The 15,010-nt window shown below is 33.4% G+C and overlaps 1 protein-coding gene across 1 annotated transcript in view; it reads left to right on the forward strand.

The window, feature by feature from the left end:
* Nucleotides 1-15,010, forward strand: part of CSTF3 (cleavage stimulation factor subunit 3) — a 73,551-nt gene that overhangs the window by 12,524 nt on the left and 46,017 nt on the right. The window contains exons 2-3 of the mRNA XM_040495502.1: nucleotides 2,102-2,203; nucleotides 2,326-2,421. Of these exons, the coding sequence (XP_040351436.1) occupies nucleotides 2,102-2,203; nucleotides 2,326-2,421 (198 nt within the window). The remainder of the gene's footprint in view (nucleotides 1-2,101; nucleotides 2,204-2,325; nucleotides 2,422-15,010) is intronic.

The following is a 15,010-nucleotide window of genomic DNA, read 5'->3' on the forward strand; positions in this document are numbered from 1 at the left end:
TGACTGAGCCACCCAGGCGCCCCGGAAAAGTTTTTTCTATGCACAGATACATTTCAGTTATTTTTTCCTCTAGTTCTTTTTTTGTTGTGTTTAAATCTTTGATCTATCTGAAATTTACTTTGGTAGAAAGGATAAAATAGTAATTCAACTTTATTTTGATAAAGTTGACTGCAGTTATTCTAACACTGTACATTAAATAATCTACCATTCTGATTTAAAATATCACCTTTGTTTGTTCATTTTCCATATATCATTCTCTTTCTTAATCATCTTGAACCAGTGATTGGTTTGTCACCATTACCAAACTTGCCTTGTCATTTTGTGTTATAACATATGGTTGGAGCCAGTAGTCCTCTTCATTAAATTTTTCCAGTTTTAGCTTCTTAAGCTGGCCTGCTTATGAAGCTCTTGTATATTAGTAAAACATCATAATTTTGATATAAATTTACATTAATCTTTTAAAACATGTTTTTCTTTCTAAATAATTTATTCCAAAGAAGAGAGTATTATTTCTCCTTGGTAATTTTGTTTTCTAAACTCATAATTTAAAGTGTTTTTTTCCCAACTGGAGTTTTGACAGTAATTTTCTATGAGATATTAATTGCCACTGAAGAAAGGAAAAAAGAAAGCTCTTAGCGGCAGTGTTTCCCTGTCTATCTCGAACGTTATTGTGTTTTGCCATATTACAGATTTCAAGAAGTCCTGCAAAAAGACAAAACTTTTATAGGTTAACATGTATCTGACTTATTTGAATATCAGTTTCTTTTTGTGGTACATAGTAGTATTCTGAACAACAATTTGAGAAGTAGTTGTATTTTTGCTTCAGGTGCTAGCTACTATTTTAGGCATTAATTTTTTTAAGATTATATTTCTATAATAAAAATAAAACTACCACCCATCACCCACACATGACCACTAGACATTTTAGTACAGTCTTATAAATCTCTTATTGCAAGTTTCTTTTATAGTTTTAGTGATGCTGTATAAATCATTTGTGAGTCCTGTTTTTAAAATCTTTACATCAAAATAAAATTTCCAGGGGTACCTGGGTGACTCACTTGGTTGAATGCCTGCGCCTTGATTTTGACTCACATCGTGATCCCAGGGGCATGTATTGAGCCTTGTATCAGGCTCCATGCTGAATGTGGAGCCTGCTTAAGATTCTCTTTCTCCCTCTCTCCTTCTCCCTCCCCTGCTCCGCCCTTCCGGCTCTCTGTCTCTGTCTCTCTCTCAACTAAAAAAATAAAATTTCCATGTCATTTCATGCTTTTCCTTTTTGTGGCTCAGGATGAATGCTCTATAGCAGTGTTTCTCAAAGTTGGTCCACAGACCCCAGGGATTCCTAAGGCTTTCAGAGGTTCATTCTGTGAGTTTGTACTGTTTCATAATAAATCTAAGACATTTTTGCCCTATCATTCTTAATCTCTCATGAGAGTACAGTGGAATTTTTACATGTGCTATCACAACAGATAGAATGCAGAAGCAGATATAAAAATCCAGGTACATTTAAAACAATTGGACATTAAGTAGATTTGCAAATACATAATACAAGGGTATTGACTGAATTTTTAAATTTATTTTTCTTAAAAGTATTTGTTAACATGCAAATAATTTTATTATTTGTACGTGAATAAATATTTAACATTTTTCCATTTTAATTTCTAATATAGTAAATATTGAAATAATCACATAAACGAAATGCTCTTTGGCAAACCAAGTAATTTTTAAGAGTATAAAAGGGGTCCGTCTTAAGACCACAGAGTTTGAGAATGGCTGCTGTGTAATATTTGATGTGAAAAATGGGTTTAAATTTTAAAATGTTTTTTAGACCACAGAGTTTGAGAACGGCTGCTCTGTAATATTTAATGTGAAAAATGGGTTTAAATTTTAAAATGTTTTTTAAAAGTATGTGATCATTAGATTTTGTTTTTATGCAGGTAACTTATGATAGCATAATATAGATTATAGCAAATGCAGGCCTCTTTTGTAAGAGGACATTTTTATGCTTTTATATTAGAGACTGATAATCTTGTGCTTGGATTAATTTAGGCATGAAATTTTTAAAACAGTAACATCAGTTTGTTATTTTTCTTTCCCCCAGGCAGCTGAGTATGTCCCAGAGAAGGTGAAGAAAGCTGAAAAGAAATTAGAAGAGAATCCATATGACCTTGACGCTTGGAGCATTCTCATTCGAGAGGCACAGGTTTAGTGATATAGGATTACATTTCCTTCTCTATGGGTCCAATCACACTACTTGGTTCTGCAGTAAATAATATTTTCATAATCCTAACATTGTAAATGCTGTTTATTGGTTTTCAATTTTAGAATCAACCTATAGACAAAGCACGGAAGACTTATGAACGCCTTGTTGCCCAGTTCCCCAGTTCTGGCAGATTCTGGAAACTATACATTGAAGCAGAGGTTAATATTTTATTTTATTTTTTCTTATATAGCATCTGATGGGAATTGCAGCATACACTAGTGTGATAGAAAACAAGTTAGGAACATAGATAGCACAACTAGGACAAGGAGGATTTAAATGTCTCTTGCCTTTATTTTGTAAAATAGGTATGAAGGAGTAATTAAAGTGAATTTTTGAAATTTGGGTCTTTACAAGCTGATGATTGTTGCATTTTGGAGTTGCAACAACATTAAAACAGTTTCAATGGTATTGGAGTGCTTTAGCCTTTTATTTACTTGTCATGTGTCAATTTATTGCCTCCTGTGTCATTTATTTAGAACTCATTTTTCTTTTTATTCCTACTTACAAACTAATATGAATGGTACTATGAGAAAATATGGAAATGTTAACTTAGTTTTATAGGGTATATTGAGTGGTGAAACATGTAGGTGAAAAATTGTTTCAGGTTTTAATTTTGTGAAAATGCATGGTTTGTCAATAAATGTAAGCACTTCAGTAATTTAAAGTTTTTTAAGGGGATAAAGTTTCCATTATTTGGGAATAAGCTAATGTGATTCAAATTTGTGTAATCATAATTCACCCAGTGATACTTTGATTTTTTTTTTTCCTTGCTTTCTAACTGTCTTGAAATTTTAAGTCAGGCACGTTTATTTTAAAGAGTAAGGGCCTCATTCTTGATTATGATTAGAAGGGAAATGATCATTTTTGACAACTGAGGTTAGCAGTCAAGATGATAATAAAGCATTAATGTATCGATAACAATAGCACCAAGTAATCATCTTTCAGATTATAAATTAATGGGATGGAAGGGGTGAGATGGGAATAATTGATATCCACATTATGCTGAAAATTCTATCCATTTCTTTTTATAATTTATAATACTAAGAAGTATTCTTATTTTGAATGTTATAAATTCTCAACATAATCAAATACACTGCAGCCTCATCTTAACGTTCTCCATGATAACTGAAATTTGATGATCTATGGGTCTGTTTTGGACCTGTTTAAAGGGCTTTAGTCATCAGCAGTACTAAACAGAATTTAACACGACACAGTGTCACCTGTGATGTGTTCCTCATAATGGACCCAACCAATAGCCAGTTTAAATTGAGGCTACAGTGTACTTAACTGTATTTGTGCTATGGTTTATAGTATATTACTTTGGGGTGAGGGGAGATTACTGGACAATAACAGGAACATTGTGTGTGTGTATTAAATTTTTTGTGTGTGGTTGTGTATGTGGTATGTGTGTTTGTATGTGTGAGAGAGATTGTACCTTACATGGAGTTTGGTTGTGGTTTTGGCCCAAGACTTTTAAGGTTTCATCAGTTACCCTTTGGGACCATTTCTTTCCTTAATATATTTAATCATCAGAGTAGACTGACATGGAATTCACCAGGTGAGTGAATAGGCCTGTCTGAAGTGTGCTGAACCCAGTGCTGCTTTGTAATACTCATTAAATCAAGGAACCTTGGATCACCTATACTTGGTCTACATTCTGGTTTGATTTTACAAACACATTAACTTATATGCAAATTCATCAGACATGAACATAATTGATGCATAGTAGTTTTTATATAATGAAGTAGTACTTTAGTTTTAGAAAGTTCTCAAATATTCAGGTATTTGTGCATTTTATTATAAGTTAAACTGAAACTGGCAGATACTCCATTCTGTAGGAACTGAATGAGTCTGTTTCTCCCATTTCCTAACTAAAGATACGAAATGCATTATAAAAAAGAATTCTAAGACGGACCAGATGTTCTTTCAAGGCTGAAATTGTCTAAATAATAGGCTCATTTCATTTAATATTTCAGAGCTGCTAGCAGTTGCCCGATTTATTTAATTGGTAAGATTTGCAGTTATTTCACACACATACACACACATAAATATGAATGTATGTATAAAACATCTTTTGAGAAAAAATGGTAAAGAATATATATATATATATGTGTGTTTTGTAAAATTTACATTTTTGGTTTAGGAATTAAAATGTTAAAATTGCTGATTTAGAAATGCATATCCGGAGCTGTGTTTTTCTCTTTTCCTGATTTGCTCTTTATTTTTTTATTTTCACATTTTGTACTTTGTTTAGCCTGTAAGAGGCTAAAGTTTTCTTTGGTCATTTCACCCAGTGTGGCCTTTAATATTTCTGGAGGAGACACATAACCTCTTTATAATACATTAAAATCTGAAGTAATAATTAGAATGTCTTTAAAGGTAATACTAACAGTGTTTACATAACATTTTGTATGCACTCTCAAGAAAATAAAGTTTTTTTAATACATTTGTTGTAACTCAGTACTTCATGGCGGGAAAATTATGTTTTGTTTATTTATGGTCAGTTAAACCAATGTGTGTGAGTCCAAATACATTTAGTACTTTTCTAATGAAAATACATACATCATTAATAACAACAGATAATTTGCTTCCCCAGAGTAAGTTGTAAGTCCTACTAAGAACAAGTAGCAAAAACGAGTTTTTTGGTTTTGGGGTTTTTTTGTTTTTTGTTTTTGTTTTTTTGCTTTTAAATTTGAAACATAAGTTGCAAATGAGAGCATAATATAAATAATTTTTAGGAAAGGAGTTAGTGACACTAATCTGATATTTTCAGTATTTGCAAGTATATCAGCTTTTCTCATATCAGTGGCATTTATAATACCTAGCTACTTGTGTAAAATTTGAGCTTTATTGAACTATCATCCTTAATTCATTACCCACTTTTAATTTTTTGCTAAAGCATAGAAATTGTTGGATATAAAATTCTCTTGTTCTAATGAAAGGGCACTTAGAACCAATATCTGTGTATTTGTTATAATTATATAATTTCAAAATTAAGCCAGATTACTTGAGTGTTGTACATATTAATTCTATAGAAACACCAGAGGTTAAGTGGGATACCCAGTCAAAGCCTCAGTGCTCTGCAAATACCCACTTTTTAGGGTGGTTAAAAGGGTTACTAAATACCACAAAACTGAGAAAATTTATACTTTTGCCATATTCTTTAAGTTGTTTTTCCCTTTGTGGTTTCTGTAGCTATTCATATAGCTAGGTAATCAATGTGACAGCACATAAGCTACAATATTTTACTGTTAGGAGTAATTTGTTTTGAATTAGGCCACATTCATAAGAAATTTTTCTACAAAAGGATGATGGTTTTTATTGGTAGCTGAAGGAGAAATGAAGAAGGTAATGCTGCTGGTAATAGCAACAATGTATCTTGCTATCTGTGAAAGCTGTAATTCTTTAATAAAAGTATATAGAGAATTGATGGCTTTTTATTTTAAAAGATTTTAAAAACATGAATCCTTATTAAAATGGGTTGTAAGGTATACATTTCAGTTTTTCAAAATAACCTTTCTACTTGGGAAAAATGACTCTTAAAAAATACCTTTCTTCTTGGAAAATGGAAGTGAACTCAGGATGGAACATGAATGACCTAAATTGAAATAAACTTCTCCACTGTCGATACTGTTTTAATATCTCTAAGTAGCAGTTCAAACTACTGTTGTTATAATGTTTTGTATATTTTGAGCAATGTGATTTTTTAAATGCAGATAAAATTATTGCATTATCATATAAATTATTTCTTTTCTATACTTCAACTTGCAGTCTCTTTTTAAAAACATCTGTACTCTTTTCTTATAGATCTGCTCTTTTCCTGTTTGTAATAAATGTTGGTCCATGTCTGTGTGATTATTCAGATTGTACTCTAAAATGCAACATGCTCTTTATAGTTTCTTAAATGCATGTATAAATGTAGTGTAGGGGTATAAAAACAGGACTGATTTGCAAACACAGAACTGAGTAATCAGATATCTGAAAGTGCTTTGAATAATTACATACTATTTTTTAAACCAAAGGAAATATTTGTGTGTTTATTATTATAAGTAGTAAACTTCTATTTCAGGTTTTACTGAAATACCGTATTCTGTCCATATTCCCTTCCATTATTGTAGCATAGATGTTTAGGTTTTGTCAGTGATACTAACTTGATCTATACATTTTTTTTCCTTGAGGCCTTTTCTCTTCACCCAGGCATTGTATAATAAAACTATTTTGCAAAAGGACATAGCTAATTTAGATAAAATTTCTTTTTAAAAAAATCTTATTTTCTATTCTTTGTCTTTAGATAATTTAGTATTTTATGTGAAATGTAGTGATTTATTTTCAAGCAAAACCTTGTACTAATCAGCCTAATTGCCTGTATATTTATATTTCTCCACTTTATAAAGGAAAATTATAATCTTTGCCGTCACTGATACACAAATTAAAAAAATAATGGTCCTCTTTTTCCTTTGCGAAGACTCAGATTTTTAAGATAGCTTCTTCATATTCTACTTCATTGCGTGTAATAAGATTTATGGTATATTCTGAAAATGTGGAAAAGGCATCTCTGACCAGATTTTAATAAAAAAGTACACACGTTCTCAAATTTATTATGGAACAAAAAGGGCTATTTGATCATGTAGTTTTAAGTTTCCCTGTGGGTAATGCTCTAGCCTAAGTTTCTTGGGCATTTATGGAATAACAATACTTAATATTATAATACCTAATATTTAGTGGTTTGTTTGTTTTTTTAAATCATGGGGCATTGTAATCAGTAAGGTCTTAGGGGATTATTTTGGTATATGACGCACTTCCCCTATTCTGGGAGGTATTAGTTCTGCTCCAATATGGCATCCATGAATAAACACAAACACATAAGCCCTTCATAATATTATGAAGTGAAACCTCCATACTGGAAATAATCTTAACAGAAAAGCCTTTTGAGGGTGCTCTGCATTTTTGGTTCTAACTTGAGCATAAAGGAACCAGGTGGCAATTAATTGACTTTCTCTTTAAAAAACAAATCTTAAAGTCTAAGGCTCAGTTTTTTCCTAATGGGTTCATTGTTTTTTATTTTGTTTAGTGTGTTCTTTCTACTTGCAAACAGCTGTTCCTTTTTGAATGAGTCTGATTCAAGGCACTTCCAAGAAATGAAGATGTCTAAAATACACTGATGATGTCTATTAAAAGCTGTATTTCGAGATGTGGACAAGAATGCATTTTTCTTCCTGTAAATAATTTTCTTTTGAACTAATTTTTATTACTAAACCGTTTTGCTCTCAGCAACTTTGGAGTGGAAAACAGTTGGTTAATATGGTGGTGTAGTGGTTAATATGATGGTGTGGTACATTGAAGTCTATAAATTTTTTCCCCCACATATTCAGAATCCACAGCAGTTCCAACAAAATTGTGAATATTTGCTTTGAATACAACTTGTTGAGAAACTAAACGGCTTTTCTAAGGCTCAGGGAAGCATAACATGGGGTAAGTTTTACCATTTTGTATGCTAGGAGACCCCTCCCCCCCCCAAGAAAAATTTTCTATTTGGTAATGTTAAGTGATAATTCTAAAAACAAAAATCTAATGTCAAAGACAGGATTGACATGTGGTTTTGGAATAATACTTCAAAATGTAATAAGGCCAGTATAACTGTCCCAAAAGCTATTTTTAAGCTTTCTAGTACATTTATTTATGTGATACTGCATTATGACATTTTTTAAAATACAAAATTTTAGCTCTAGCATATACAGATAACATTATTGTAAGTCTTTGTCTACATATTTCTATATGGGAAAGTCTTTTTTCTCTTCTGGTTGTGTGGAGATATAAATGACCTATAACACTGCATAAGTTTAAGGTGTGCAATATATCAATTTGATAAATGTATATACTGTGAAATGATACCCACAATGTTTAGTTAACATCCATCACCTCACAGAGTGATAAGGAAAAAGGTCTTTTACGGTGACATTTTCTTTTAACTTTTTCATGTTGAATTTTAATGTTTATTTTTGAGAGACACAGAGCATGAGTGGAGGAGGGCCAGAGAGAGAGAGGGAGACACAGAATCTGAAGCAGACTCCAGGCTCTGAGCTATCAGCACGGAGCCCGATGTGGGGCTGGAACTCACAAACCGTGAGGTCATGACCTGAGTCAAAGTCGGATGCTCAACTGACTGAGCCACCCAGGCGCCCCTTTCATGTTGAGTTTTAAGAAAACGGAGGTTGAGCATTTTGCCATGATGTTTTCCTTGAAATTCAACAACTGAATATACAAGTATTGTATATTTATTTTTTAAGTATTATTTTGAGAGTATGAGTAGAGGAGGAGTTGAGACAGGGAAAGAATCCCAAGCAGGCCCTGCACTGTCAACGCAGAGCCCAACATAGGGATTGAACTCAACCATGAGATCATGACCTGAGCTAAAATCAAGAGTCAGATGCTTAAATGACTGAGCCACCCAGGCACCCCTCCTAGTACTGTATATTTAAACCCAAAGAGGACCTTAAGTTTAATTTTATTTTTTTTTTTTTTTTTTTTTTTTGGTTTAGTTTGAGAGAGAGCATAAGTGGGTTGGGGACAGAGAGAGAGGGAGACAGAGAATCCTAAGCAGGCTCTGCACTGTAAGTGCAGAGTCCAGAGTGGGGCTCAAACTCACAACCATGAGATCATGGCCTGAGCTGACACCAAGAGTTGGACACTTAACTGACTGAGCCACCTAGGCGCCCCAAGGATATTAAGTTTGAATCTGAAATTCAGAGTGGAAAGGTGAATTAATTTAGCCACTTCATATGTGAGTGACGTAAAGCAAGATATCCCTTAGAATCAAAGTTTAAATTTTTCTTTAATGTTTAGTTTTGAGAGAGAGGAAGACACAATCCGAAGCAGCCTCCAGGCTCTGAGCTGTCAGCACAGAGCCTGACGCGGGGCTCAAAACCACACAGACCGCAAGATCATGACCTGAGGTGAAGTCAGGCGCCCCCCCACCCACTTTTTTTAATTTTTTAATTTATTTTTTTAATTTTTATTTTTTTTTACCTTAGAATCAAAGTTTAGAAACTATAGTGCTATGGGATCACCTGGGAAGCTTTTAAAACCTGCAAGCTTGGCAATTAGCATACCATTAATGCTGACTCCATCTCTGCAGAATGGGCACATGGAAACTTACTGTTCAGTGTTTCTGGCAACTAGTTTTGGAGTTGAGGCTTTAAAAGACAATAAAGGAGTCTTGTTGCTGAGTACATTTCATATCTCACAGAATACTACCTTTATTTGCCTGGATTATGAAGTTATTAGTCTCCTGGCTTTTTTGACTACACTGTGATAGACCACTCAATATATAATCAATCTGGAAGTAATCTTAGAAGCATGCATTGTGTGCTTAGTAGTATTCCTAACAGTGTGGTGACTGTTTCTTAGATCTGCAATCAGGATAATGATAGTGTTATTGAACATTGACAGTTTTTTAGTTGCTGACTTAATTCCTGGGTTTGAAACCCAATTTTCTAGCCCTGGAAACTTAAAAAAAAAAAAACAACAATGTAATTACTTAAGTAGCAGCAAATAAGAGTGTCATGTATTCAGGAAGGACCACTTAAACTGGAAAATATGGCTTAAAATTACTGCACCTTTTTGATAACTAACCCTTAACTCCTTTTATTTTAAATTTTTATTTTTGAGACGGAGAGAAGAGTGTGAGCTGGGGAGGGGCAGAGAGAGAGGGAGACCGAGGACCCCAAATGGGCTCTGTGCTGACAGCAGAGAGCCCAGTGCAGGGCTTCAGCTCAAGATCTGTGAGATTGTGACCTGAGCCAAACTCATGCTTGCCTGACTGAGCCACCCAGGTGCCCCACCCTTAACTCTTGAGGGTCTTTAAACATGAATACCATATCTTCTTTTCAGATTATTAGCTAACCATTCATATAGTTAGCACTTGAATATATGTAAGTACTACTCATTCTTTTGGGAGATGGGAGATGATGGAGTGTTTTAACAAAGAACCAGTCATTATTCCTAGCTATTTGTGTAGTCAGGTTTCTGAATTTTTCACCCCACAGAGGAGTGCAGTGTTTCTCAACCATTTTTAACTCGTTTCCTTATTTTAAAAAAATGTCTCCCTTAGTGTGTTTTGATAGCTTTTAAATCAAATACGGCTTTTAACAAATGGTGATTTTAGTATTTCTGTTTGATACCTGTCCTTAGGAGAGTTGACTTATTTCCATCTGATAGTTGAGAATTTTGGCAGCAGTGATATTCGTAGAAGAACTGGAGTATATCTAAATTTCATAAAACTTAAATGTCAAAAATAACATTACCTTAATGAAATACCTTGTGAAAATGTACACTGTCATAGGAGGGAGCTTACAAGTATTTGGGGAGATTGTCAACAAAAACTTTGTTTCCTGCACTGTACATTTATGGTGGGGGGTGGGGGGAATTGTAGAGGAAGAGAATCCTAAACAGGTTCCATGCTTACAGGACAAAGCCTGATGCGGGGCTTGAACCCACTAACCATGAGATAATGGGGTCCAGATGCTTAACCAACTGAGCCACCTAAGCACCCCAATTTTATCTTTTAAAGCTTTGTTTATTTCTGTACCCAACGTGGGGCTTGAACTAATGACTCCAAGATCAAGAGTCACATGCTCTCCTGACTGAGCCAGCCATCTGCCCCTGTACATTTAATCCCCTCATCTACCATTATTATTACTATTATTAATCCTTTAACTTGTTTAATAAGTGAATTTTTGAGGTTTTGTGGTTCTCTTAATTAGGATATGTTAGATGAGAAAAGCTTAAAACATCACTATTTAGATTATTTAGAGTTGAAGATTCAGATTGTATGCCAACCACTGGGGACCACATGGTTTATAATCTGCTTTGTTATGGGTTGAATAGCAAGTTAGAGCTTTTATGGGTAATAAACTGACATTTTTGCATTTTTAAAAAATGTTTTAAACTTAGAGTTGCAAGAACAATGCAAAGAATTTATATATGCTTTACCCTGATTGGCCAGCTTTTAAGATTTCACATACGCTTTATCAATTCTATATTTTCCTGAACCATAGGAGATTGGATTGCATACATCACAACCTTTATACTTTGGTGTATTTTTTTTCCATTTGATTTTTTTAATTTAAATTTCAGTTTAACATACAGTTTCAGTGTATTTTCAATGTATTATAGCAGTTTTCTTCTAAATTAGTAGTATCTAATCCAAAGTTGTACATAGTTGCCATTCCTCTTTAGCCTCCTTTGATGTTGAACAGTTCCTCAGCTTTAAGTTTGATATTTCCTCATTCAGGAAATATACATATTAGCTGAAAAGCTGCAAATGAGGTGTGTGTTCTCACTCTCATCCAGAGGCACATGATGTTTATTTACCCCTTATTGGTGATGTCATTGGTGCCCATTTTCTCCACTGTGTAGTCACTATTACTGCTTTCATAATTAATAAAACAATGAGATACTTTGCAACTGTAAAAATCCTATTTCTCATTAAATAGTTACCCACTTCATTTTGAAATTGTTAATTCTTGCAGGAATCATTGATTTTTTTTTTTTGACATTACCTAGTTTTTTTGGTATGTTTATCGTTGAGTGTTGTAAATATGTACTCTATATTGATGACTCAAACTTCAAGCCTTTTTGTATTTGAAAATTACTGGAAAGTAGTAGCTTTTCTTTCCTTCCACATTTTAAACAGGTTAGTAGTAAGGGTTGTTAGAAAGGTGATGATTTATACGATTTCAGTGGTTTATGATAGGAGCAAGTTTTCCAGATCGTATACTCTATTAGTAATGCCTTTAAATTCTATCATAAATCACATAGGGGAAAGATAACATTTCCTTGACTCATTAGGTTTATAGAAACTTAACTAGTTCTATATTTTTATAAGAACTGCTGGAGGCCATAGGAAATGAGTATCTTTTATTGATTTATTAGCTGGCCAAATGGCAAATTATTTCAAATAATTTTATATTTAAAAAAAATCATTAGGTCTTTGGCTTTAAAACAGGTTGGAAAGTAAGGGGGAAAATCATCTAGATAAATACTGTATTTGCGAATGCTGTATCTTTAAAGTAATTAAATAATTTCGTTGCTGCCTGAGGCACAAATTAGAAAGTTACCACTTTAAAGGAAATAATTTCTCTACTAGCAATTAAAGATTGCTTACACCATGGTAGTGGTATTTTCCTAAAAGCAGGCTGTTTGATTAAATTTGAATTTCCTGAGTTAACAGAAAGTGAGATTTATAATTAAAGAACAGACATTCCAAGTCCAAAGAATTTATTTATATAAGTGTCTGTGATATCCTTTTAATAGCGGAAAGGGGGTTATTTGCCATGTGTCTCAACAGCAGAATTCTTTTACTGCAGCAGTAGCATCAGTTTTTGATTAGTGCAGAAAAGATATATTTGAAGAATTGGTAGTTTCTTGAAAGAAATGCAGGAAATCTGCAGATTATAAAGGGTAGTATGGAGGAATAGGAATGGCCCAGAATTTGAAATCTGGTGACCTAGGATTTTATACTTTAAGCTCTTCTATTGAATTCCTGTCATCTTAGGCAACCCATTTTTATTTTTTAGTTTCTTTAAGTAGATTCCATTCCCAAGGCGGGGCTTGAACTCATACCCTGACATCAAGAGTCAACTGACCCAGCCAGGCACCTCCCTGCTTTTCAAATGTTTATTATGAAAACTTTGAAACTGAAAAGTTGAAAGAATAGCATGAATATTATAGTAAATACCTATATACCTTCTTCCTTGACTGAATGTTATGTTTTGCCATACATGTTTTATCTTTCTCATTTATTGTGGTTATGTAGGACAATATATAACCATTATACTGAAAAGGAACCTTGGTGTTCTAATATAATTTAATATGCAGCTCATGTTTACATTTTTCAACTGTCCCAGATTCATTGTTACTAAAATTCTCCATTTCTATGATGGATGAGATCATTTGAATTTTATGCCCTTATGGTCCTTTTTCTGCTGTGCTTTGTGTTTTAAGTAAAATTTTAGATTTTATATTATTTCTCACTCTTATCCCTTCCTCACGTGAATAGGAAAAACTAATGTGAATCCAAGTGTTGTTTCCAGTAATCTGTATATAAATGGAAAAGTCCTATTAACCATTCCGGACAAGAATTGTCTTTAGAACTGTTGTAATTTTTAAAAAAATATGTTTATTACTATGTTTATTATTATTTTGTTTATTTGTTTGTTTATTTTATGTTTTTATATTATTTATGTTTATTATGTTTATTTATTTTTAGAGAGAGAGAGCGAGCGTGAGTAGAGGAGGGGCAGAGAGAGAGGGAGACAAAGAATCTGAAGCAGGCTCCAGGCTCGGAGCTGTCAGCACAGAGCCCAACATGGGGCTCCAACTCAGGAGCTGTGAGATCATGACCTAAGCCAAAGTCAGATGCTCAACTGACTGAGCCACCCAGGGGCCCACAGAACTGTTTAATGTTTAGGAGTAGGTGGGAATTTTTTTATTTTTTACCACGAAGAGGCAACTTTAAAAAAAATTTTTTTTTAAATATTTATTTTTGAGAGAGACAGAACACAAGCGGGGTTGGGGCAGAGAGGGAGACACAGAATCTAAAGCAGGCTGCAGGCTTTAAGCTGTCAGCACAGAGCCCAACGCAGGGCTCGAACCCACAAGCCGTGAGATCATGACCTGAGCTGAAGTCGTACGCTTAACCGACTGAGCCACCCAGGTGCCCCAAGAGGCAACTTATTTTAAGTTTAAATACATTTGCAGTAACTTAAAGATTATAGTCTGAAATATGCATGGAATTGAATTGAGTTCTTAAAGTAAGCAAATGTTTTTTCAATTATGTTACATTTTCATTGTAGATCTACAAAAACTAAATTTTATGGAAAACAATATTCTGTATGGACACTATGTAAAGGAAAAAAGTAAATGAAGATATTTTATAGGTAAAAGATTTTTCTTAAAATTTTTAGAAGGAAAAAGTTCAGGTTACATTTTAAAAATCTGTTGTTGATTTTCAGTTGTATCTTGTTGATAGTGAATTTTTCCTTCGATATTCTGATTATTGGCCCCAACGAGAATAGCTCAGATTTATGGGTCCTTTAACATATTCTGGTACTGTGTTCAGTACTTTATATGGGATATCTGATTAATCACAGTTTACCTTTTGAGGTAGGTATGTATTATCCTTCCTTTTTTTTTCAGATGGTCAGCTTTACTGAGATTTAGGATCAACAAAATTAATGTTTAAGTAAGTGGAAAAGGGGCTTACAGTCAAGTATTCTAATTCCTGGTTCTGGGCTCCTAGTCCCTTGAAAAAAATAGATAATGTATAGCCACTCAGAACCACATACAGTTGTTAGAAATGTTTTTGAAGAAGCATGGTACAGTAGCTTCCGTGAAGCCTAAATCCAGCTTCATCTTACAATTTGTAAAATCTTACTTTGTTGTTTGTTACTCTTCACAGTGTAAAAAAAAATTAGCAATACATATTTGGGTCTAATTTCAAATAGCAGAAAGGACTTCTGAACACAGCAAATCTTAGTAATTCTGGACTTTTTAATTTATAAGAACTCATTCTTTAAAACTTTATATTCAACATTAATATGAGAACAATACATTTTACCTTCTAGTTCCTATTGAGCAATTGTGAGTTTTATTAGGATGGAATATTCTTTAAATCCTTTTTTAAATTTTAGAGCATGTGCATGCACGTGAGTTGGGGAGAAGGGCAGAGGGAGGAAAAGAATCTTA

The sequence above is a fragment of the Herpailurus yagouaroundi genome, unplaced genomic scaffold, assembly GCF_014898765.1.
Source record: "Herpailurus yagouaroundi ecotype Mexico unplaced genomic scaffold, PumYag 187, whole genome shotgun sequence".
Lineage (NCBI taxonomy): Eukaryota > Metazoa > Chordata > Mammalia > Carnivora > Felidae > Herpailurus > Herpailurus yagouaroundi.